This window comes from Brachycentrus maculatus, unplaced genomic scaffold, assembly GCF_059751285.1.
Source record: "Brachycentrus maculatus isolate JH-2025_06_01 unplaced genomic scaffold, ASM5975128v1 h1tg000285l, whole genome shotgun sequence".
NCBI lineage: Eukaryota > Metazoa > Arthropoda > Insecta > Trichoptera > Brachycentridae > Brachycentrus > Brachycentrus maculatus.
The window spans coordinates 561273-588681 of NW_028281036.1; the positions used below are offsets into that span (position 1 = coordinate 561273).

General features: G+C 36.0%; 4 protein-coding genes across 6 annotated transcripts in view; 1 reads left to right on the top strand and 3 right to left on the bottom strand.

Annotated features, from left to right (window-relative positions):
• Flo2 (flotillin-2) overlaps nucleotides 1-27409 on the top strand; it is a 547503-nt gene that overhangs the window by 410972 nt on the left and 109122 nt on the right. The window lies entirely within an intron of this gene.
• LOC148305113 (glucose dehydrogenase [FAD, quinone]-like) lies at nucleotides 2245-5279 on the bottom strand. The gene is made up of 3 exons (XM_088267182.1): nucleotides 5123-5279; nucleotides 4254-4387; nucleotides 2245-3843 (listed from the first exon to the last, which is right to left on the bottom strand). The coding sequence occupies exons 1-3, from the start codon at nucleotides 5277-5279 to the stop codon at nucleotides 2245-2247; spliced, it is 1890 nt and encodes a 629-aa protein (XP_088123308.1).
• Nucleotides 7845-13567, bottom strand: LOC148305114 (glucose dehydrogenase [FAD, quinone]-like). Of its 2 annotated transcripts, none has more exons than XM_088267178.1 (4): nucleotides 13283-13567; nucleotides 12212-12362; nucleotides 11201-11334; nucleotides 7845-9501 (listed from the first exon to the last, which is right to left on the bottom strand). In XM_088267178.1, exons 2-4 carry the CDS (start codon nucleotides 12360-12362, stop codon nucleotides 7897-7899), a joined length of 1890 nt encoding a protein of 629 aa, XP_088123304.1. In that variant the 5' UTR covers nucleotides 13283-13567; the 3' UTR covers nucleotides 7845-7896. The 2 variants fall into 2 exon arrangements, with proteins under 2 accessions (XP_088123304.1, XP_088123303.1); XM_088267177.1 differs by having other exon boundaries at nucleotides 7847-9501; nucleotides 11201-11364; nucleotides 13283-13531.
• Nucleotides 12785-26810, bottom strand: LOC148305115 (glucose dehydrogenase [FAD, quinone]-like). The gene is made up of 5 exons (XM_088267183.1): nucleotides 25350-26810; nucleotides 24372-24470; nucleotides 24129-24269; nucleotides 23906-24045; nucleotides 12785-12893 (listed from the first exon to the last, which is right to left on the bottom strand). The coding sequence occupies exons 1-5, from the start codon at nucleotides 26550-26552 to the stop codon at nucleotides 12785-12787; spliced, it is 1692 nt and encodes a 563-aa protein (XP_088123309.1). The 5' UTR covers nucleotides 26553-26810.

Below are 27409 nucleotides of genomic sequence, written 5' to 3' on the forward strand. Positions count from 1 at the left end.
TACTTAATTTTCTTTAAACCCAGGTAACATTTGACGTTATTGAATTTTTGCCTAATATGTCGTTTTTGTATTGAAAAAATAAGTTTTTCTTCGTAATAAATATATGGTTCTGAAAATAAAAAAAATCCTATAGAGTAGGGAGTTAAAAAAATTATAAAAATACATATGTATTGAAAAAAAAGGTAAAAGGACCCATTTATGACTCTCAACGTAAGATGTCATAATATTTTGTGGAATAAAATAGTTATTTTAGTATAAAATAGTTATTTTAGTATAAAATAGTTATTTTAGTATAAAATAGTTATTTTAGTATTTTTCATATTATTTTTGACATCTCATCAAAGATGAAGAAGAATATGGAAGTCTGGGCATTTACGGGGCTGACGACCGTCATAGGCTGGTTTAAGTGATCACTTAACACACGTGTAACATTCACCAATTCTACCCATTATTGACAACCACACTGCTCAAATTCTTGGAAGTTCTATATACTTATATGAATCAATTTAGAATCCTTGTTCTTGAATCACTAGAACTTCACCAGAGATATCTATGGGTGAGATTTAGTATTTAGTTAAATAGTTTTTTCCACATAAATTTTATTGGACCAGCGACCGGGTTTCGTCGTAAATGACATCATCAGACGGGACCAGTCTGATGACGTAGGTAACGACTTAACCCGGTCGCTGGTCCAATAAAATTTATGTGGAAAAAACTATTTAGTTGTTATTTTATTTGCAAAATGCAGTTCCAACAAGAAATGTCAGTACAAAAATATAAATCTAATAATATTCTATTGAATATTTTTACATATATGTTTTGTATTGAATGTAATAATATATCAATCAACATAATCTCGACATATTCTGCAAATGAGATAGCCGGCGATATTGACCTCGAAATACTAAATGCGCCGTATGACGTATTCGTATGCATACGGCAAGTAGTTTAAAAAGAGGAGACCGAGAAAAACTCGGCACGATCAGGTATACCAAATACTTGAAAGCGGTCAGGTTAGGAGTCGAAACAATCGCCGGGTATGTATGAGGAGATGCACGAACGTGGGAGAGGCGAAGAATGTTTGCAAAGACAGAGTGGTGTGGCGTTCTATTCTCTCTGCCTACCCCTGCGGGAAGCGGCGTGATGGTTTGTTAGTTAGTTACGGCAAGTAGCAGTGACGTGCACAGAAATTTTAATCAGTGCAGGCAGTAGGGTTGAGGCTCATAATAGGCACTGGTCGTGTTTCTATATGGAACGCGAGTAATCGAGGGTAGGCACTGCTTTTCTGCCTATATAGAATGCACGCCTCTGGCGAGTAGGAACAATTTGACGTATCACAAACATTTTTGCGGTTGCGGGTATGTTTTTTTGTATCTGAACGAACGGGATACGGCTTGTTGCTTCATGCGATAATATAGCGCGTATCATGTACGTTCGTATGCGTGGGACGGTTAAAAACGTGAAGTCCAACTCTAGTACAGGCCTTTTGAGGCTTAACAATATTAAGAACACCGCTACAAGGAAAAATTACACCTAACTCATTATGGTGCCATATATTATGTTATTACTTGAATTGTTAAGATTAGATAAGAAGTTTGTTTACTGACGAATCTTATATAATAGTTTATGTACCTTGTTATATCCCTGAATAATATTTTTTATGGTTCTATTAATAGAGATGGACCCACTTCTATATATACCTGAATAAAAAAAACTCGTTAGTTTTTGTAATCACTTGTTGATGAAAACAGCAGTAGTTTTTTAAACTAGTCGTGTGTTATAAAATAAAACTCAATATGTGGTATTTTTATATTTTTATTTAAACCCTTATCCTCACCCAATGGTACATTGGGCACTGCATAATATAAACGCAGTGTTATATTGATCGTTCGCACATTAAGGAAAGGTGATTAGCCCTCCGCTTCAGGCACCAGTCCAGGGCAATATTGAATAAATTTTATAGTGAAAAATCACTTTGATTTATTTGACCCCCCCCCCTGGGAATCGAACCCGGGACCTCCACAGCAAGGTAGCTGAGCGTGCGGACCATTACACTACGCAGGCGGACAAAATAAAAACAAAATAGTGGTTTTATTTAATTTTTTAAATAATCAACATGTCATTCGACAAAGTTAATGCCGAATCAATAAATAATACAATTATTAATGATCTCACATTTTGAAATTAGTTTCATGACTACTTGGCATCTATCTACGCATATATTTCGATCCAGTTTTGAATCCATCATCGAAATTGGTTGCTTTTTTCTAACCATTCTTCTTTTATCATATCTGCTCCCTTTTCACCAATCATGATAGTCGGAGCATTTGTATTACCTCTTACTATATCTGGCATAATACTGGCGTCTACAACTCTTAGACCTTTAGTACTGTGTACTTTCAATTCATGACTTACAACTGCTTCAATATCTAACTTCGATCCCATCTTAGTTGTTCCGACAGGGTGATATATTGTAGTGCCAATATTTTTTATCAAGCACCTCCAATATGCTTCTGTTTTAAAATCATCTCCTTCACATAGTGGAACTCTCTCTACTCTGATTGCGTGACCCTTGAATGCATCAGATTCTTCAAGTTTTGCTAAGAAATCTATTCCTTTCAATAGTGTTTGAATATCTTCATCGTCTTCGAAATACTCTGGGTATATCAATGGTGGACTGAATGGATTTGTGCTGTTCATTTCAATCCTTCCCGATGATTTTGGTTTCAGAAGTGTCACTAAAAATGTGATTGTGTCTTTTTTGGCATTTAATTTTCGAACAAAACGATTATAGTCTTCACCAAATCGATTATTATCTAAATATGCTGGTAAGCCGAGCGAATCGTTTGATACTTGATATAAATGGTGCATTTGTATATCAGGTAATCCTGATTTTAAATGATTGGTTTCTATAAATCCGATCAAATCCGTAAGCCCGATTGTCGATAATGGTCCAGACCGGTTTAACATGTAATCCGAAATGTATTGGTTGACTGATTTCAATTTTTCATCTCTTGATCCATGTTGGCTTTCAGTGTTTATACCAAAAATCACAGGTACTATAATATGATCCTTTAAATTCATACCTACGTTCAAATTAACCTTCGTTTCAATTCCTAAATCGTTCAAATGGTTTTTGGGACCTATTCCTGATAGCATTAAAATTTGTGGTGTATTAACAGTCCCAGCAGATAAAATAACTTCTTTTTTTGATTGGATGTATTTCTCTTTACCATCGATTGAAACTATTATTCCTTGAATGAAATTATCTGAATCATTCATGGATAGTTTCAATACGTGAGCATTTTTTACAACATGAAGATTCGACATATTTCTATCATTACCTAAATAACTTTTTGCGGTACTGCATCTTTCTCCTCCCCTTATTGTTCCTAAATTATCGCTGATTCCTGGATCGCTGTTGACATTTACATCTTCAAATACTTTTTCCCCAATGTCTTGCCACGCCGATTTTATTACATCTCTCCATGGAATGGCCGATTTGAATGGTTCTATATTTTGCGGTCCCTGTTTTCCATATTGTTCTTCAATATCGACTTCATCGCCTTTGAATGTGTACGTTGCATTTTCTGCCTTTTTGAAGTACTTGAGAACTGACTTATAGTCCCAGCCTGGGTTGCCCAGATTTGCCCATTCGTCGTAATCTGCTTTGTTCCCTCGCACGTACAGCATCGCATTTAGGGCACTTGACCCTCCTAGCGTTTTGCCTCTCGGCCAGTTGCACCGTTGGTCCACCATGGCTTGGCAGTACCGTGGATTCTTTTCAGTGCGATAACTCCAATCCGATTTCGTATTTTGAACGAAATAAACTAACGCTGGAACCTGTAAGAATTCAATCAAAATTTACCAATTGAAAGGGGGTCAAAACTCAAACATCCTCTCTGCCTACCCCTGCGGTAGGTAGAGAGGATGGAACGCTACACTCTTCTGTCCTAACATATACTCCTCGCTTCCTTCACATCCATATATCTAGTCATACATGCCCTCCGATTACGCTGATTTTTGACACCACCAGATTTTGGTTCTGATTGATCTGATCGTGCCAAGACTTTTTCGATCGTCCTCGTTATGTTCTCCTGCTCTCATTCGTCACATATATTTTCTTACCATTTAAAAAAATTCGTTATTATATATGTCCACTGATCCTGTCTACTTTTGGTCACTATGAATATGGGTGTTAATTCATTCAATCTACTGTTTGTTTTTATTGATAAAGTTATTTGGATAATTACCTCAGATTCTGCTGGAGGGTCCCCTCCAGCCTCCAATAAGAGTATTTTCCAATCTTCTACTTCTGCTAATCTTCTTGCTACCACAGACCCCGCAGATCCAGCCCCTACTATAATAAAGTCGTATTCAGGGAAATCTGTAATCAATATAATATTTATTAATTTGAAAACATCGTTATTTATCTTTTTCTTAGTCATATCACTCACGATTGAGGATCGGGTTTGTCATTTCTCTCCATCCTATTGATAGTGGAAGAAAGTAAGAGTTCCTTAGATCAGCGTTCGGCTGCCTTATTTGATCATATTTTGGCATTTTTCGCTGCTTATTTTCTACTTCACTTTTCCAACTATCAGGAGCTTATCCTAGTGAGGATCTTTGAGGAGTCGAAATATTGAAGAATTAGCGAATAACAAATGTGGAAGTGTCAAATACAACTCTTCGCTTATAATGATGAAAATATAATAAGAATATGATTGGTTTCGTCAAAATATGACAAAAGATATTTATTCTCTTTCTCTGGTTGACAGATAACTTTGCATGATCAAGTACATATTTTAAATACTTAAAAGTGGTCGGGTCAGGAGTCAGGAGTCGGAATAATCGGCGTGGATGTATGAGAAGATGTATGGCAAAGATGTTCTATTCTCTCTGCCTACCGTTCGAGGAAAGCGGCCTGATGGTTAGTTAGTTAGTTAGTTTTTTGGTAGACAGGTTTTGTATACCAATTTTTTAAAATATATATATATATATATATATATATATATATATATATATATATATATATATATATATATATATATATATATATATATATATATATATATATATATATATATATATAAATTAATTATTAATAATAATAAAAAAATACCTTGCGATAGAAGTTCAGATGCCTTGTCTTCCGGCCATTTCAACGGGTCACTCAAATTGCAGTACGAGCTCAGTATAGCCTGAAGGAAGAACTGTACCATCGTCTGTACCTGGCCTTCAGCAGACGATGGACATATACTTTGCATCAGATGATCCATCTCGTCTTTTTACCAAAACATTGACAATAAATAATTGTCTCTCACTGAAGCATTCATCAGCAAAAACGCAAAACTATCTGGACAAAATTTGATCAGGGTTTAGATGGCTGCCCTGTGGAACACCATACTTTTACTTAATAAAATAAAATTTTATTAGTTTTTTTTTACGTTAGCTGAGATACGTCAAAAAGTGCTGACGACACAGTTTTGAGTTGCTTTATATAATATCATAATTTATTGTTTATTATTTATTGTTAAAAAATCTTTTTTTGAAGGGCAGTTTAAGGCTGTGAGAATAATTTTATGCATTCTAACCGTGGTATTTTATTTTATATGCATATACAAGATGCTCTTTTTTTAGGGATGATTGCGTAGTTCTCGGCAAAAATGTGATTGAATCGTCACCCGTTACATAGTTGAATAATAAAATTGGATGTGTAATAATTAGTATTTCAAATACTTGAATATGGGCATGGTCAAGTCAGGAGTCGGCATAATAGGCAGGTATGTATGAGGAGATGCATGAATATGGAAGAAGCGAAGATTGTTTGCGAAGCAGATCGGTGTGGCGTTCTTTCTCTCTGCCTAACCCTGCAAAGCAGTGTGATGGTTAGTTAGTAAGCTTTATCCTCTTCTACGCTTTCTATCAACTGACCTTGGTAGGTTCTTCCAGAATCTCGAATTTTTCTTTCGTTATTTACCTTCAAATACGAAAAGATAGATTACCGTAGAACGGGGCTACTTGAACTTCGATGTGTTACTTGAGCCTAGTACAATTTTTTTTAAATCTGTATTTGGTCTACAATAATTGACGTATAAGTGCCACCTGTCAGGAAAATAATGAATCATCGATACGTTCATTATTGTAGACCAAATACAGATCTAAATAAAAAAAATTGTACTGGGCTCAAGTAACACATCAAAGTTCAAGTAGCCTCGTTCTACGGTACTCATTTTGAGTATTCACGATGAAGCTATTTGAAAAATGAAGATTTTTTCAAAATTATTCATTTGTTTTAAATTTTTAGAATCACTCTGTATAGTAAACGACATTGAAAATACAGCAACCCGTATTATTTATAATTTATAGTATTGGATGCATACCTACTGCATTTCCCAGATAAGGCGTCAGAGAAACATAGTGCAGAATTAAATCGAAAGAATTGGAAGATTTTGAAAGTACAGTGAATTGCCCTGGATCAGACGAAAATGTGAAACGCTTCTCCTTCTCCGAATTCAACCGACAGTTGAAAGGAAAAAGAGAAAAAGTCTCCGAAAGAAGAAAAAGTATTTTATTACACATTAGACCAATTCAATATTTTTTGTAAATAAAATAACTGGTCAAATTATAAGCTATATAAAAAATTTAAAATACTGTTTTCAGGCGGATCTCAAGTATGTTAATATAATCCAGGATTCGGACCTTGCATACAAATAAAAAGAGTCTCTGCTTAATAAAGGCTTTCCTCATTCCGACATAGATGGCTGTTGTGAACTCACATGTACTAGGTCACTAACTAACCAACTAACCATCACACCGCTTCCTCGCAGGGGTAGGCAGAGAGAATAGAACGCCACACCATTCTGTCTTTGCAAATATTCTTCGCCTCTTCCATGTTCATTTCTCTCCTCATACATACCCACCGAAACTAGGTCACAAAATTGATCAATATATCTAGAAGTTCCAAAACTTTGAGTGGTGCGGTTGTCAATCATGGGTAGAATTGGTGAATGTTACAGGTGTGTAAAGTGATCATTCGACCATCCCATGATTGGTTGTAAGCCCTGTAAATGCCCAGACTTCTATATTCTTCTTCATCTATGTTGAGATGTCAAAAAAAAATCACTCGTCTTTTGTTCATTAAAGATGATATAATTTTTTAGACTTTTTCAATTATATTTTTAACCAAAGTTTCAGTTATCTTTGCCCCATGACCTTCCAGAATTGATGTTCATCAGTAGTATTTATTTATTATTATTAGGAGCTACGTCATTTTACGATGGCTCACTGCGTTGAGTAGTTCTATGTTTACTTATTTATAAATTTTATATATTACTATCTGTAACCAGCCACACGTTATCTGTGGCTTGGTCTGGTTAAATGGAAAATAAATCAAATAGAAATCCCACTTTTCTAATACGAACATGTCTGTCATTTCACAATTCTTGTGAAGCAATGCTAATTTTCAAAATTTACGGAATGACAACGCAATTCAAAACAATTAAAATTCTAAGTGACGTTCTAGTGAAATTCTAAATTCAGCTGTCAAGAAGCACGTCGTCCGCCTTGAGCACTGTTAAGTATTGCGTGTATTGCTGTTACGTTCAAAGAGTTATGAGGTGCTGCCGTTGCTGTTTTTATATACCAGGCGATCGCCATGGATCTTCCTCGAAAGACATCTAGAGGAAGACCGAAAAATTCATGGATGCTATAGAAAGATAACGTGATTCGGAGGCATGGGCTAGGTGACGTTGTATATGATAGATGGTCCTAAAACCTGAGGACGAGGAGAGCTGACCCTAACAGTCTGCAAAGGCAATAAATTAGGATGGAGCAAGAAAAAAGATATTTTAAATACTATTTATTTCGTATATTTAGGTACAATTATTAAAATATTTAAAGTTCGGAGTGTATATCAGAGCTCTTCCAGTCTTCTTTTATCATATCTGCAGCCCTTTCACCTATCATAATGCAAGCTGCGTTTGTGTTCCCGCTTACTATATCTGGCATTATGCTTGCATCAACCACTCTTAGGCCTTCTACCCCGAGGACTTTTAGCCTAGGGCAGACCACAGCTGTCGGGTCATCCGGGCGACCCATTTTGGCTGTTCCCACAGGATGAAATATCGTCGTGGATGTGTATTTCATACTGCACCTCCAGTATTTTTGACTTCTGAATAAAAATTGGTCGCATTCTTTGGACGGGAGCCTGCGCAGTTTCGCTCCTTCCTTTATGAAGACGTTGGTTTTTTCTAGCTTCATCGCTTCATTTATACCTCTCAACATGGTGTCAATGTCAGCTTCTTGATTGAAGTAATTGGCGTGGATGATCGGCTTGTCTGAAGGATCCTGGCTTTTCAATAGTATCTTTCCTTTAGATTTTGGCTTTAGAACGATGACAAATATATTGATCAAGTCCGCGTTTAAGTTCATGTCTTTTAGCGATTGAACATATTCTGGGTCGAGACCAATTTTTTCCGATATTGGACCGAGATGATCGTTGTTCAAATGCACCATGTTGAAATGGTACTGAATATCCGGATATGGTGATCCGTCACGTTTTGTATTTATGAATCCGGTAGTTTCTTCGGTAATGGATGCAAGGGGGCCCCGTTTTTTGGTCAAGTACTGAATGAGTGCTGTTTTCATATCGTATTTATTTTCTTTTTTCTTCGTGACGTTTCTGTTTGCGGTGTAAAATACGGAAGACATGACGTGATCTTGTAAATTTTCTCCAACCGGTGAATCGACGATGAGTTTAATACCCATTTCTTCTAAGTGCACCTTTGGCCCGATGCCAGATAGCATCAAAAGTTGCGGAGTGCTCACGGATCCGGCTGACAGCACGACTTCTTTTGTCGATTTGACTGTGATTTCTTTTCCATTTTTTAGAGTCAATTTGACTCCTTGAGTCTTTTTAGTATTTTCGTCAATTATTATTTTTGTAACGTGTGCATTTTTGACTACATGCAGGTTAGTTCTATCTTTTGCTGGTCCTAAGAAAGCTTTCGCAGAGGATACTCTTACCCCTTCCTTGATGGTACCATGGACATTTGTGAAGCCTAAATGGATGTCGGCATTTATGTCTAGGACTGTGGGGTGTCCCAGTTCTTGTTGCGCTTTTAGGATCTTTTTGCCCCAGTAAAATGTGTCATTGAATTTGGCAATGTTTAAATATCCTCCAGTGCTGTGGAATTTATCAGAGGGAACATTGATATTCTTCGATTTTCCATTGTCTTCAAAGTTTTCGCTCTTTTTGAAGTATTCTAAGACGTTGTCGTAACCCCATCCCGTGTTTCCATACCTTTCCCAATCATCGTAGTCTTTCCTGTTTCCTCGTATGTGTATCAAACCGTTGATGGCGCTGCTTCCTCCGAGTACTTTTCCTTTCGACCAAATGCAGCGTTTATTTTTTCTTCCCTGGCAATAATTCGGATCAGGTTCTGCCTCATACTGCCAGTCGATTTCCGTCATCAGGTTGGAGAGGTATAATGCCGGCACCTTGAAAAATATCAGCAAACCTTTAATTCAGCCGAGCTATATGAAACATTATTTCAAATATATCTAGTAATCAAATACATTTTCATTAATTTTAGACTTTTCACTAATGACGGTGAAAAATGGCGTCCTTTGCATTTGTTAAGGCAATTCAAAAGACTTTTTGCTGTCCAAATAGCTAATTTGGAGTGTTTTTATGTATGCCTTCATAGTTGATACTTCTAACTTATCACACGGAATGGTGCATAAGGCACTGCATCACATCGACGAGTTCTTGATTGATCATTACATGAAGGTAAGGTGATCCAGAAGAGTCAATTTGATATCCAAACAGCTAATTTGGAGTGTTTTTTGTATGTAAAGTAAAGGTCATGGAAGGGGTAGGCAGAGAGGATGAGAGGAACGCCATACATGCCTTCCGATTACGCAGACTTTTGAAACCACCAGATTTTTGGTTTTGATCTTTTTCAGTCTTCTTTTTCTGGTATCCTCATTCTGTTCTCCGGCTCACATTCGGCAAATATACTTTCAGTCCATCCTTTCGTTATCCATTCAGTCCACACGTCCATACCTTAAAGATCTTTTCTGAATTTTTTCAACTATCCCTAGTTCAGCTTTCATTCCTTTCTAATATCTTGTTTTTTAATTCTGTCATACAACGACTGGTCACCTTGCCTTTATATAATCAACGATCGAGTTTATAATAGATAAATAATTAATCTATGTGTAGCATACTGCTATTTTGTCCGCCTCTGTAGTGTAACATAGTAGCCATCCGCCTCTGTAGTGCGTTTGGCTACTATGTTTCGAGGATGAATGAGGTCTAAGATGCAGAAGCAGGTGATTTTCATTAGCAGTTTTATATATATAATTTTTTTAACGATAAATTACCCAAATATTATATGGATAAAATAGTTTTCAACAAAAATTTTCATGAACGTAGTACTAGAATTAAGGATAAAATAAGACTGCCATTTTTGAAAAAAAAAACAGTCGAAAAATTGTTTAATGTATAAGGGGTTGAAAATATATGATGAGATGCCTGAATGTAGGAAGAATGAAAAGAGTCTGAAAAAAATGTTTTGTTTACTGTAAGAAGATGTAAATATATATATGATGTAAATTAAGTGTAAAAATGGTTTGTATTATATGTCATATAAAGGTGGAGACTGACCGGAGCATTTCGTCGTAACATCGCTCGCGGCGAGCATCACCGAGCATCCGAAACTATGGATGGATCGCTCGGCTCGGTGTACTGACTGCCTGAATGCTCGCATCGTAACGTGTTACGTTACGACGAAACGCTCCAGTCAGTCTTCATTTTAAGGGGTTGAAAATGTATGGTGAGATGCCTGAATGTTGGAAGAATGAAAAGAGTCTGAAAAAATGTTTTGTTTACTGTAAAAAGATGTAAATATATATAAGTATGATGTAAATTAAGTGTAAAAAATGGTTTATATTATTTGTAATACAAAGGTGGAGACTGACCGGAGCATTTCATCGTAACATAACGTCGCAACGTCGCTCGCGAAGAGCATCAGCGAGCTTCCGAAACTATGGATGGAGCGCTCGGCTCGGTGTACTGACTGCCTGAATGCTTGCATCGTAACGTGTTACGTTACGACGAAATGCTCCGGTCAGTCTCTACCCTAAGCTAACTAAAGAAATAAATAATTAAAAAACAGTGACAAAAAATACCAACCTGGCTCTCTGCCGGAGGATCTCCACCAGCCTCCAGCAACAACACCTTCCAATGTGGAACTTCAGATAGTCTGCTGGCAACTGCAGAACCAGCAGATCCAGCTCCAACCACTATGAAGTCGTATTCCGGGACATCTGCGTGATACAAGGAGGAAAATAAACCACCTGCAGAAATACAATATTATTACCTCCTCCGTACCGAGACATCTATGAAATAATAATGTAACTAATTTTTGCAATGAATTTAGCAAGGTTTCACACCTTTTTTTTAATTTCTGCTATTTTTAGTTTGTTGTTTCTACTGTAGATGGTGTTAATATGTAATCCCATCATGTTTCTTAATTATGATATTTATTCATGTTGACACGTTATTCCCGTTAAAATTTGAACCTGTGTCACATGACATTTTACTTGTCACAGGTAAAAACGCCTGAAACGTTTTGTCCAAATTTCAGCTACGAACACACAACGAACAACTACATTTTTATTTATGTACGTAGATTGATTTTAGCATTTTGGATTTTACACAAATTCGGAATAAGTGGTTTATCAAGAGTGTACTGCATAATTTTCTTAGCTCTATTTTAAATATTTTATAAAAAAATTAAATAACCCATATTTTAATCTTCTTCGTCAAACCCTTATCCGCACCCCAATGGTGCAGAGGGCACTGCATCATTATGGACGCAGTGTTATCTTGATCGTTGATACATGAAGGAAAGGTGATTAGCCCCCCGCTTTAGGTACCAGTCCAGGGTAATATTGAATAAATATTATAGTGAAAAAAATCACTTATATTTATTTAACCCGTCCCCCCTGGGAAATGAACCCGCGACCTCAGAACGGTAGCCGAGCGTGCTGAGCATTACACTACGGAGGCGGATATTTTAATACGTTAGTTAAAATTTAAATAAAAAAATTAATTGATATGATTACAAAAGTGAAAAGTAAAAAAGTCGTATTAATCAATGAAGAATGCAATTTTTGAATTGATAACGGAAATGGTAAGTACCGTTGTTGATGAGGTACTCCGCCCTGTCGGGGGGCCACTGTGTGGGGTCCACTAGCAGGCAGCTGGCGGCCATGAGAGTCCCCAGGACTCCATTCAGCAACTGCCCGAAGGCCCCCGGAGACACGCTTCCAGTCACGTTCAAACACTCCATCTGCAAGATAAATGGACAATGTTATGTCACGTTCAAGCACTCCATCTGCGAGGCAATTGGACCATGTTATCCAGAAACCATCTTCTTCCTGGCTCTATCCCAACTTATCGCCGTAGACTGTCGGGGTCAGCTCTCCTCGTCCTCAGGTTATAGGTTCTTCTATCATGGACAACGTCACCTTTGAAAGCTGTCCCACCGCATGCCCAGATCTGATACAGAAGCATCTAGGCTTCCTGACAGATCTGCTCTTGCTAAGCAATTTTTTTAAAACTAAGTTTTGAATAAATTTATTTAAAATGTGAAACAATATAAAATTGTATCCAAATTTTACTGTGAATTTACATTTATGTCGAATTGTGTTATCTTTTTATCAATTTTGTTGGTCTTCCTCTTCCATGGCGATCGCCTGGTTCACAAAATGTTCAAGTTCCTTCCTCTTTTTTGGCCCTTTCCTTGAACGAATTTGTTCCCTCTGCTTCACATTGCTTGCCCCTAAAATCCCGGAAGCTGGCCCTGACACATTGCCAGTTTCTGGATCACCAAGAGAAAAAATCGACCTCCCTGCCAGACAGGGTAGTGCATCTTGGCGTTTGTTTGGTTTATGGAGAAACCATCTGACCAAAATTGGCAAAACTTGTCTTTTTGACGAATGCTAATTGTGTCGCATACTTTCATAATGCGCCAGATCCATGTAAGTCGATTAAGTTACATTTTAATTACTAAAATCTAAAAAATTTTAAAACTAAAATCAGTGTTTGATTTTATTATTTAAAATAATGAAAAAATACTTATTTAAGAATAATTTTAAAATGTGCTCTAGGCACGGGAAAACCCAGTAAGGACACATTATTTAAAATTTAAAATGTAATGATATGTACGATGAAATAGATAAATTACGAATATTGTCAAAAAGCACTCACTTAAATTGTCACTTATACCATTTCACCACTAAAATATATATTATCTCAATATTTTTTGTCACAATTCACCAATTAAACACGCCAAAACACATTTCTTGAGCTATTTTCGATTCAGGTGTATGTACAATGAATAGTCGTGAATAATACGATGTTTTTTTAATGTAAATGTTACTAATATCTGCTCTCCGATACTAATCGACTCGTGTTTTCGACGAATCAGCCAATTGGATTGAATTGCAAAGGTTATCTGCGTAATTTTGCTACCGTCTCATGTATATATTATGTACGTATTTTGTGTTTACCTACAAGGCGACATCTTTGCTCGACATTCTAATGGTTCCGCAAGTTTCGACGCCCGTGAATCTACCTTCTTTATGCCATCGCTTGATTCCTATATCGCTCACTCCTTTCAAAAACGTCATAAATAAAAAAAAAAACTTGATTTTTCAGAAGAACGTTTTTAATGTTTAAAACTATAATAAAATGTATTCAAAATAAATATCAAGCCGCTTATTGAACTTTTTTACTGTGCAACAGATCGTTTTAGGTAAAACCTGAAGGTTTTTTCTCCATTTGAAAAATATTTAGTATATTTAAAAAAATAATTAAACAAGACCTTTTCTTCAAAATGCAAAAACAACACTTTCTGCCCTGTAGCAGGTAAATATTATGTTTAAAATATACCGCTTTTGCTGGATATAGTACATTTTCAGGGCATTCCGAAAACATGCACAACTGAAAATTAACGATTTTCGATTTATGACGTTATTGAAAGGAGTGAGCGATATGTGAACGCAACACATTCATGTTTAACCTGCAACTATTGCTACAAAATTACGTGTGACACAAATCTTCGTCTTTACTTGTCGTGTCGGGTTTCCTCGACGCGACGTTGACTATCACTTGTGAAAAAGTGTCCCTATTTTGGGCAGTCCGAAACAGGTCCTCGACGCTCCGCACTCCTGTCCACTCGAGTATATTATGGAGCCAAGAAATCCACCTTCTTCCGACACCTCTTCGACCCTCCATCTTACCTTTGATGATCAGTTGCAGTACCTTTAACTTTTCTTGAGCTCGTGTCCCAAATAGGATACTCAGCTCAAATATTCATTTTTAATTCTAGTTTTACTTAGTAAATATCACTATTTCTTAAAATCTATTGTAACACGTGTTTCTATGCATTCCGTGTCATTTTCAAACATCGTAAGAATAGTGGTATTTACTAAGTAAAACTTAAATAAAAATGTCCATACCACCTTAAATTTATTTATATACACCTTTTATACGTGTGATTATTTAATTCTTTTTTTGGACCTGCAATAATATTTAATTTATAATTAAAATGTAACTTTATTTTAAAAACACATTAAATATTTTATTAAAAAGTTTATTATAATGTCTACCGGTTTCGAAGCTAAGCGCTTTTTTATCAAGAATGATAAAAAAGCAGTTAGCTTCGAAATAATACTATTAATCAGTCTTGATAAAGAAGCGGTTAGCTTCGAAACCGGTAGACATTATAAGTAAGTTATAATAAAATATTGATAGTGATTTTAAAACAGATTTACATTTTAATTATAAAATGGAAAATCACAAAGTTAGTGCTTCAAATATAAATTATATAATATTTAATTTGCTTATCACATAACTTTAGTTTGGGAATCTTTGCTAGGTGCATTGTTTAAAAAGTGATCCAGTATGCATCTTCTAACTCAACACTTATCTACATGTACCTACGAAGCTCTTTCTTCTATTGTCTCTACTATAATTCATCTTGTGTTAAATCTCATATATCGCTCACTCCTTTCAAGAACGTCATAAATCAAAAAACTTGATTTTTCAGGAGAACGTTTTTAAAGTTTAAAAATTTAATACAATGTATTAAAAATAAATATCAAGCCACTTATTGAACTTTTTACTGTGCAACAGATCTTTTTAGGTAAAACCTGAAGTTTTTTTCTCCATTTGAAAAATATTAAGTTTATTTAAAAAAATAAGTAAACAATAACTTTTCTTCAAAATGCAAAAACAACACTTTCTGCCCTGTAGTGGGTAAATATTAAGTTAAAAATATGCCGCTTTTGCTGAGATATAGTACATTTTCTGGGCATTCTGAAAACATGCACAACTGAAAATTGACGATTTTTGATTTATGACGTTCTTGAAAGGAGTGAGCGATATGTTACATAGAATACCGAAGAAACATGAGAAACATAAGCTTATATGCATATTATACATACATATTCATGTAACCCGTAGTATGTAAATCTAGTTAGGCAGCATGAAGATTATACTGGATGTAGCAAAAATATTAGTATTTTTGTACTAATTAAACGTTCTTAGGTAAATACCGCAAAATATAATTATTGTGACACGCGTTTCGATGACTCGAAATCATTATCTTTACGATATTGAGTGCATCGAAATACGTGTCAATATGAATAATAATTGATGATTTTTAATAAGTAAACGTTTAGTTGAAAAGTGGTTAGATATCGCACAAACGTGACTGCCAAATAAAGCAATTGTTTTATTATTCCTTCTTATGATAGGCCCCGTAGTGTAAATGGGTAGATTGTTTTTTGACATCTCATCAAAGATGAAGAAGAATATGGAAGTCTGGGCATTTACGGGGCTGACGACCGTCATAGGCTAGTTTAAGTGGTCACTTTACACACGTGTAACATTCACCAATTCTACCCATTATTGACAACCACACTGCTCAAATTCTTGGAAGTTCTTTATATATGAACCAATTTCGAAACATTATTCTTGAATCACTAGAACTTCACTAGAGACATCTATTGGTGAGATGAAAAGAAACTTTTTATTGAGCAGAAATTCTTTTATTAGTATGTGAGGTTCGAATCCTGGATTATAATCACACACATGAGAAAAGCCAGAAAATATCATTTTCGTTTTTATAATTTAATGACGGTCGTCAGCCCCGTAAATGCCCAGACTTCTTCATCTTTGATGAGACGTCAAAAAACTATATGAAAATAACTCCTGTAAATGGAGATAATCCAGATTTTGTGAACAAGTATTTGGACACACTCAAAATGTTGTAATTTTTAATATTCACATGTGACAAGGAACAAACCACGCTCCAATTCCTTTCATCATTCGCTGAAAAAAAACTGGGAAAAATAGACCTGAAACCCTCATTAATATGATGTACAAATCGCTCACTCCTTTCAAGAACGTCATAAATAAAAAAAACTTGATTTTTCAGGAGAACGTTTTTAAAGTTTAAAAATATAATACAATGTATTAAAAATAAATATCAAGCCACTTATTGAACTTTTTACTGTGCAACGGATCTTTTTAGGTAAAACCTGAAGGTTTTTTCTCCATTTGAAAAATGTTTAGTATATTCAAAAAAATAATTTATCAATACCGTTTCTTAACTAACTAACTAACCATCACGCCGCTTCTCCGCAGGGGTAGGCAGAGAGAATCGAACGCCACACCACTCTGTCCTTGCAAACATTCTTTGCCTCTTCTACATTCATGCATCTCCTCATACATACCCGACGATTATTACGACTCCTGACCCGGCCGCTTTCAAGTATTTGACATACCTGATTGTGCCAAGTTTTCCTCGGTCGTCCTCTGCTTCTTTTTCCAACTACATTCGCCTCATAAATTTGTTTAACCGTTCTTTCTTCACTCATACGCTCCATACCGTTTCTTCAAAATGGAAAAACAACACTTTCTGCCCTGTAGCGGGTAAATATCAAGTTAAAAATATGCCGCTTTTGCTGGGATATAGTATATTTTCTGAGCATTCCGAAAACATACACAACTGAAAATTGTCGATTTTTGATTTATGACGTTCTTGAAAGGAGTGAGCGAAATATTTAAACGTACTCGACACAATATTTTTTTATTCGCAAGGTAGACATTATTCAAAATAGTATATTCTGGGTGACATTTTTTGTGCAGATGTCATCGCTCTCGCAGTGGAATGTGTGCATAGCCTTATTTGATATTTTCTCCGAATTTGGGAACGTGTTTACAGAAATGCATTAAATTTACAGCGAAACGTCGCTGTATATTTGCTTTAGGCGTTATTTTAGCGACACAGATTGTTGCAATCGGAAAATGTAATATAAATAATAAGAACACTGTTTTTCGTGATTAATGAGGGATTTCTACATTTTCATATTTTTTACTTAATATAACTTAATAATAATAAATAATAAAACCCTTATCCGCACCCCAGTGGTGCATAGGGCACTGCGTCATATAAACGCAGTGTTATCTTGATCGTTTACACATGAAGGAAAGGTGATCAGCCCTCCGCTTCAAGTACCAGTCCAGGGTAATATTGAATAAATATTATAATGAAAAAATCACTCATATTTATTCTTACCCCCCCTGGGAATCGAACCCGGGTCCTCCAGAACGGTAGCCGAGCGTGCTGACCATTACACTACGGAGGCGGACATAACTTAATAGTATATTATCAATAATATAGTATATTAATAGTATATTAATAGTAACATCATATAACTTAATATAAAAAAATATAAAAGGAAAAAATGTATGGCTGAGATATGCATTCTCTCGAAAGAATAGTAAAACAAATTTATGAGGCGAATGTGGTTGGTAATAGAAACAGAGGAAGACCGAGAAAAACTTGACATGATTAAGTATTTCAAATACTTGAAAGTGGTCGGTCATAAGTTGGATAAACCAAATTGGACTATTGATATTTAAACATTTTAACTTTTATAAAATACTATATGACGTCCGATTTGATTTGTAAGGCGTTTTAATTGGTTTTTAAAAGTCCAATTTGCTATGAAAACCCTGTAGTATTCCGTATCATATCAATAATACACAATAAAATTGATCCTCTTGAAACAGCTTTATAATAAATAATAATATGTCGTAATGTGTCGGGTTGTGGTCCCGTGGTTAGTGTCGCGAACTCTTAAGTCAGAGTTTATCGATTCGAACCCACTTTACACCAATTTGATACCTATTTCTAATAATGAGCCGTTTAGGCTCACAGAAATAGTATGAAATTGAAATATTTGTGTAAATTATAAAAACACATATATTTCTCTTTAAAAAAAAATAATAATAACACTGGTCAAATATGATTCAGTGCCCCATTCTCCATTTGGTGCGGATGAAGGATAGAAGAAGAAGAAGTAACACAACTTTTCCGGTATTTAACAATTTTACATAAATAGTATGAAGTTGAATTATTTGTGTAAATAATAAAAACAAAAATATTTCTCTTTAAAAAAATGTATATAAATACTTACTTACTTATATCTTACTTACTTACTTATATCAGTCCGCCTCCGTTGTGTAATGGTCAGCACGCTCGGCTACCGTTCCGGAGGTCCCGGGTTCGATTCCCAAGGGGGGTAAAATAAATACAGGTGATTTTTTTGTAATATTTATTCAATATTACCCTGGACTGGTACCTGAAGCGGAGGGCTGATCACCTCTCCTTCATGTGCAAACGATCAACATAACACTGCGTTTATATGACGCAGTGCCCTATGCACCATTGGGTGCGGATAAGGGTTTTATTTATTATTACTTATATCATCAAAATTAAATGACAGTTTTTCTTTATAGGAGGTAACTAACATCTTCATATCGTCGACTTTTCCTCTTTTACCATTGGATTCCTGAGTAAGTTTATTCAATTGCCAATTTAGAACTCTGGTAATGGAATGGTTTTCCCGTTTTCATCTGTCTACTGTAGCTTCTACACGGGCCAATAATCGAGTGAGTGAATTCAGCGCCAGCGCCCCGCCACACACACTGCTGTTATTAGATGAGATCATATGCACCCCATCATAAATATGTGAAAATTGTGTTACCTCATCCACGTATTATTTATACCGTGCCGTAATAGACGTCTTGAAGTGGATATGGTCCCACGGACTAATTACATCTTTCCTGTTGTTGACTTTGCAATACGATGCAAAAAGCCAGCAAGAACTGCTCGGCTGTCCAAACTTAAAACACAGTAAGGGACATTTTTAGTACAGTAGTACGTTTTTTTTTGCATTTTTGGACTAAGTAGATTCTACTTAGTCCAAAAATGCAATAAAACCTTACTACAAAAAATGTCTCCTACTGTGTTTTAAGTTTGGACAGCCGTGCTGTGAACAACAATTTATCCTATACAAGCATCTGAGTCCGCCTCCGTAGTGTAATGGTTAGCACGCTCGGCTGTTCTGGGGGTCCTGGGTGAGATTCCCAGGAGGGGGGGGGGTTAAATAAATAAAAGTGATTTTTTCACTCTAATATTTATTTAATATTACCCTGGACTGGTATCTGAAACTGAGGGCTGATCATCTTTCCTTTATGTCTTAACGACCAAGATAACACTGCGTTTGTATGATGGAGTGCCCTATGCACCATTGGGGTACAGATAAGGGTTTGAAGAAGCATATGAATAAACGTGAAAATTACTGTGATTTGTTTGATGTGGCTATAAGATGGCGCTACAATACCCACAAACAGATATGAACACCTATAGATGGCTGTAAATAAACTGCTTTTGAAGAAGATCGAACACAATTCAATACTTGCCTTACTGCTAACCCTACATTAGCGACACAGCTAATTGAAATTTACAAGAACTCATTGAACAATCCACGGTAAATCATCTATAGAAGAATGCGTCTACCTCTTCAACGAAATCCAACCTCAAAGAACGCTACGATATTTGTTGGGCTTCCATTTTAGAATACGCCTTCTCCAACTTTTACTAGCATTTCAAGTCCAGAGATTAAAATCGGGGTTTGCAAGTCTCTTAGACGCACTGGTAATTGCTTTGAAATTGTTTTTTTTTTACATAAATTTTGTGTTGTCCTCGCTTTTTGGGATGGTGCGTATCTCGGAATATCAGTTAGATTTACAACATTTTGAGTGTGTCCAAATACTTCTTTACAAATCTGGATTATCTCCAATTATAGGAGTTATTTTCATATTATTTTTTGACATCTCATCAAAGATGTGGAAGAATATGGAAGTCTGGGCATTTACGGGGCTTTCCCCGTTTTTTTTATATCTACCGCCTATATTTGGTTTTTTAATTGGGTTTTTGTCCGCCTCCGTAGTGTAATGGTCAGCACGCTCGGCTACCGTTCTGGCGGTCCCGGGTTCGATTCCCAAGGGGGGTAAAATAAATATAAATGATTTTTTCACTGTCATATTTATTCAATATTAACCTGGACTGGTACCTGAAGCGGAGGGCTGATCACCTTTCCTTCATGTGTAAACGATCAAGATAACACTGCGTTTATATGACGCAGTGCCCTATGCACCATTGGGGTGCTGATAAGGGTTTTATTATTATTTATTATTTTTGGTTTTACAAGTATATAAGGCATTTTAATATTTGGTGTCGGATGATTTTAATAGCAAAAGTTTGTGAATGTCCTTACTTGGGTGAGTCTGATTTTAGTTATCTTTTTATGTTTACACGTGTCTCCTAGACATACATTTCTGTTCTCATACAGGATTTTTCTGACTTTCTATTATACAACTTTGATAATATCTCGAGACCAAACTGTACAAAGTTGAACATATTTTGGTAAGTTTTTCACTTATTTTGAAGCTTTATAGTAAGACCACTTATTTAGATACGTCAAAAATCAATTGCTGTGTGACCCTTTTCAGCTGAGTGTACATCTGCTGCAAAGTTTTGGCAAACACCATACCATACTTTTGCCAGTTTATGGTTATTTTTTAGGAGATCAATAAAAAAACATACATTTATTTTAAATTATTAGAAAAATACACTACAGACTGCAAAAACTGCAATACAACCACCGCAATGATAAGGTAGAGAAATAATTTTTTTAATAACACATTATGTAAGATAATATGTTGAGAGCATATGATTTTTTTAATCTCCTTTTTTCCAGATTCTCTTGAAGCGTTGACAAATGTTTCTGGTGACCTTTACCTATCTCAGAGCCAACGACATTTATAAGCGCCTACAATTAAACACGTACTGTACCTATGGGGTTTTATTTTCTTGGCTTCATGATTTATTACCGTCTGTGCGCAATTAAAACAGGCTACTTTGTAACGAAATTTAATTTAATAAATGAGTATTTTGAATTCATTACGTTTATAAAAAAAACTAACTAACCATCACGCCGCTTCTCCGTAGGGTAAGCAGATATAAAAGAACGCCACACCAATATGTCTTCGCAAAAAAGCTTTGTCTATTCCACATTCATGCATCGTCATCACCTTAAAGAATTTTTCTCACACTTTTCAATTATCCCTAGTTCAGCCTTAAATTCCTTCCTAATATCTTCATTTTTAATTCTGTCATAAAACAACTGACCACCTTGCCTTTATATAATCAACGATCGGGTAAACGTCGCGACGTTTACGACGCGTCGTATCGTTCCAATGCGGTGCCCTGTGCACCACTTGGATGCAGACATTTATTTTTAAGTAAAAGGTAAATATCTATGTGTCTATGGTCTATGTGTAAAACATCACCATTTTGTCCGCCTCCGTAGTATAGTGGTTAGCGCGTTTGGTCACCGTACTGGAGGTCACAAGGGGTCAAAATAAGTGATTTTTCACTCCAATATTTATTTTATATTACCTTGATAGCTGATGTTCAGGGCTGATCACCTTTCCTTCGTGTATTCAACGATAAAAATTATCATCATCGTGTCGGGTTGTGGTCCCGTGGTTAGTGTCGCGGACTCTTTAAGTCAGAGTTTCTCGGTTCGAACCCACTCTACCACAATTTAATACCTATTTATAATAATGAACCGCTTAGGCTCACAGAAATTGAAATATTTGTATAAATTATAAAAACACAAATATTTTTCTTTAAAAAAATAAAATAATAACACTGGTCAAATATGATTCAGTGCCCCTTCTCCATTTGGTGTGGATGAAGGATAGAAGAAGAAGAAGTAACACAACTTTTCCGGTACTTTGTACTCAACAATTTTAATTTATTTTATTATATTGTATTAATAGTTTATTTCATTGTAATATTTTTAATTCATTGTATATTTGTTACGTTTATCAAAATCTCCTCTATTAAAATATTTGTTGTATGATGTATCATGATAATGATATGATGGAACCATGATCGGATGTTCATCAATGATCAATGTATCTTGTCTGCTATCGTCGAAAGCTGCGACTTGATTCCACGGAATGTTACCATTTTCTCCTCTCATCCGGAATGCATTAAAACTTCTCAGTTGCATATCTCTTGTATATGGATTATTTTCTTGGTAATAGAATGGTTTGGACAGTTTTGAATCCATTTTGTCAATGTTAAATGGTGAGTATCTGTCAATCTCCCATTTCGTGTACTTGTTCATGAGTTTTTGCTTCTTTTCTTCTTCTAAATTTTGATGAATAATCAAGTATTTTTCTATTTCGTCGAAATCAATTTTCGTTTGTGTGGTGTAGTTAATCGGGTCTAAAGGGTTGTCTGTATTTTTGACATTTTCGTATGTCTCTTTTTGGTCTGTTTCATCCAGATTTATTGGACTTTCTGTGTACAATATGAGTTCGTTGCTGGTTCTTGAGTTGACTATTGGAAAGTCATTAAAGAAAACATACTCGTCAGGAGTGTTTACGTAAACCCTTTCCGATTGATAGTTGTTGAGATTGTCCATATTTTGTGGAGTTAGTGTATTATCAATATTGTTGTACGAGTAGTCTAAACTTCTGATTCCAGGGTATTGATTATAATTCGGGAAGTTAAAACCCATTTCGCGTTGACGTGTTTGTTTGTGTTTGTTCACACTATGAAGTCGCTTAGCATATTCGTTTTCGCTGTAATTCGTACGTCTTCTTGTCGCGTTTCCTTTACTTTTATAAACTGGATGAACGTAATACACGTTGAATTCCCTTTCATTTTTATTGCCATTGTCATCGTAGATTTCTTCGTATTGTTGTGGTATCCACCCTACGTGATTAATCTCGCTTTTGTGGTATCCCTCTGAAGGTCCATAGCAAGTGTAAATGTTCATTTCGCTGCTTTTCTTATCTGCATAATTATACAAACTCCTTTCGTATTTACAGTTCATATTCTCTTTCCAGTTTGAATCTATCCTTATTTGAGGGAAGTGTTCCATAACCAAATCAATTTGATCTAGGACTTCACCTCGTAATACAAAATCATTGTTACCTTTTGCGCTACCCAATTTTTCTTTAAATTCGTTGAGCTCTAGCTCGTTTTGTAACGATTCTTTATGGCGATTAACATCATCCTTTGGATTGTAATCATCAAAAATATTGACTGGTTCATGTTGGTCATCGGCTATTGCATAAACGGATTTTTCTTTTTCAGGATTACTCGTTTGACTATTTAATTTCAAAGTCGTTTCATGGTATTTGTTTTTTAATCCCAATAAATAGTCTTGCTTCGATATATTGACATTTAAATTGATCTCTTTTTTATCTGGTTTGGGAAAAATATAACCCAATCCGTCTAAATTTGGTTCGAACTTTGTTTGTGTTTGTAGGATCGACGAGGTGGGATAAAAATTATTCCTTAAAAATGAGAATTTGTCAGGATTACCCGACAACTCAGAGGTGGCCTTTAGTAATGACATTCGATTTCTTGAAAGTAGGGAATTCACTAACCGCAAACCTGTCTGCCAATCTTCCTTAATCATGTCGGATGCTTTCTCTGCTATCATGATTATGGGGGCATTGGTGTTACCGCTGACTATAGTAGGCATGATGCTGCCATCCACCACTCGTAGTCCTTGCACTCCGTATACCTGTAAGAATATATCAAAATTATAGTTTCGTCAATGCAAAAATTGGTATCGGAAAGGGTTCAATTGAAAGAGTACAAAAATACCTTAAGTCTGTTATCGACTACAGCCATAGGGTCATGTTCTGTTCCCATTTTGCAAGTGCCAACCGGATGGTAGATAGTCAGGGTATGGTGTCGCGCTTGGCATTCTAAGAATTCATCACTCAAGAATATGTCTTCATCATACTCTTCGAAATTCTCATCATACTTTTCCTCCTCGTGGGTTTTCGTTTTTTTCTTGTACACAGGCTCACGTTGATCTGATTTCGACATCCTACTAATTGCTACATCTCGACAACCGATGTAAGCTTTCTTGAGTACATTCGCCTTGATTTTTTGCATCGTTGGTGTTTTACTGATGGCGTGGGTGATTCTTGCACCCTCGATCTGAAAATAATGGTATTTCAATATTATGTTTTTGTATTCTGGTTTTTGTTTCGTTTATCGATCAAATTTTAGTAAGAATACTGTCTAAAATTGTATTGTCCGCTTCCATAGTGTAGTGGTTAGCCCGTTAGGCTACAGTGCTGGAGGTTCCGGGTTCGATTCCCAGGAGGGTCAAAATAAATATTAGTGATTTTTAATATTCATTTAATTTTCATATTTATTCACAATGATTTATAAAATATAAGGATAATAATTATGCTACTTTCCAACTCTCTCCTTATCATTCATCGTTCACTTTGTGTAATACCACTTTTATAAACATTTGTTCATGACTACCGGTTTTGGAATAATCATTCCATCATCGGGTCACTAAAAAAGTGTTATATAACCATACCAAAAAGTTATAAATGCTTTTAATATACAAAATATGCTATTTTCTATTTTGAATTCATTAAAATTAGAGTAAGGTTAATGATATTACAAGTTTGTATTCTATAGTATGTTAAAAATTTATAAAGCGTGTGATTAGTTATAAATCTCGACTTCGAACTTCCGAGATGAAGACTCTCCGATCCATAACCGGAAACACATTGCGAGACCGAGTAAGAAATACTGACATCCGGAGCATGTGTAAGACGGAGGATATCGTGAGGTGGGGACGACAACGAAGGCGATACTGGAATGAACATATAAACCGAATGTCAGAAGACAGACTTCCACGTATCGCCCTTCAAGGTAACCCTGAAGGACGCAGACCCCCAGGCAGACCTCCGAAAAGATGGAAAGACAGCTGGAAGTCAACAGTCCAAGAGCGACGTACGGAGGCACAAAGATCCCTAGGATCTACAAGAAGAAGAAGAAGAATATTAGTTTGCTTACCAAAACTTTGATATCATCAGGATGCGAGAAGTAATTAGGGTATATTAGCGGTTTAGTAAAGGGGTCATTGTTTTTCAATTTGATATACCCTCGGCTTTTGGGACGGAGCAATAATGGAATCGCTGAATACGCCGGTTTGTATATTATGTCTTCGTAAACCGCTTGATATTCTTCGTCGCTTATACCCATGGTTCTTTTGCTGAACGCACCCCCGTCCGTATTATCGCCTAATGCTCCCAAATATATCTGCACATCGGGCCAATCATCGGAACCATTCGCGTATTTGGTGTTGACGAAACCCAGCACCTCGCATTCTGGTAAATTGTACAAAACTCCATCGTGCTTGTGAGTGAAGTCTTTGATGGTTTCTTGTGAAATTACCTCCTTGTATTTCAAACCGAGGTCATCTCCGTCGTGGGTTTCGTATAAATATGGTCTTCCACCCAATGCCACGTGATCTTGTAAGTTTTGTCCAACTCCTGGAAGGTGGACGATCGGTTTGATGTCCATGTTTTTTAGGTATTCATAATCGCCAATGCCGGATAGCATTAATATCTGTGGACTCTGGACGCTTCCTGCAGATAGAATAATCTCTTTTTTGGTAAATACTTTTTTTGAGTCAGATCCCTGTTTGAATTTCACCCCGAACGCTTTTCTCGTGTATTTTTCTATGAGTATTTTCTCGACGTGGGAGTTAAGACTTATATGCAGATTTGGTCGACGAGCTGCCGGTCTTAGAAAAGCCTTCGCTGTGCTGCAACGTAAACCATCTCGAACTGTCGCTACTGGGTTCATGAAACCCGTCTGTTTCCGTCCGTTGAAATCGACCCAATCGTAACCTATCTCTTTGACAGCGTTCATAAAATATTTGTAAATCGGTTGTTTGTAACGGTACTTTTCGATGGTCAAATATCCTCCAGTTCCGTGATAATCGTCTTGGTACTCTTCGACCCTCATATCCTCTGATTTTTTGAAGTAAGGTAGAACGTCGTCGTAAGACCATCTTTGGTTTCCCATTTTTTCCCAATGATCGTAGTCACGTTTGTTTCCTCTCACATACAACATGGCGTTAATAGAACTTGATCCGCCTAAGCTTTTTCCTCTTGGCCAGTTGCACGAGTTGTCGGTCATTCCTACGCAATATTTGTCACTGGGTTCCGTTTTAAATCCCCAGTCCATCTCTGACAAGAAGAGCGCCGGCATCAGGAACGGGGGATCTGAAAGGATATGTTCGTCTTTGCCCGCTTCTAAAAGTAAAACACTCCATTTTGGATTTTCCGATAGTCTATTGGCTATAACCGCTCCGGCACTGCCTCCTCCTATTATTATGAAGTCATACGCTGGTTGCAAATAGTCCACACTCTTCACCCTATGATCGATGTCCACTATATCTTGTCTATGTTCTAGTATAGATCTTTGTACACTTAAGAGAAACCCGAATCCTGGAAGCAATGAAAACAGAATTCTAGCCGTCGACAGATACGTTGGTAAATTGACTAATTCCACCATCTTGAATGTTAAATTTAGCTTTTATTTCACAACACTCCACACTCCCTATTTATCACTCAAACATTTTTTAAGACTGATCCAATAAAAATCGTGTAACGTACTGTCATGTTAGAAATATAAAACCAAACTGCTGCGTCCAACCTATTCAATACTTTAATTTTTGTTTTATTTGAAATAATCAGCTATTTCATTCATATTCTGCGTAAATGGTTGAGTGTAAAATAGTACCGTTATTGCAATTTTAGCATTTTTACATCATTGATTTTAGCGTTGCTGCAATTTTTGCTTTCACCGACATATTAAAAATATATTTACGGTGAAATTGTGCATTCTTTCCCGGAATTAATTACAATATCATACCCAAATATTCTGATATTCATTTGTATGCATATCGCTCGCTCCTTTCAACAACGTCATTTATCAAAAATCGTCAATTTTCAGTTGTGCATGTTTTCGGAATGCCCAGAAAATGTACTACATCCCAGCAAAAGCGGCACATTTTTAACTTAATATTTACCCGCTACAGGGCAGAACGTGTTGTTTTTGCATTT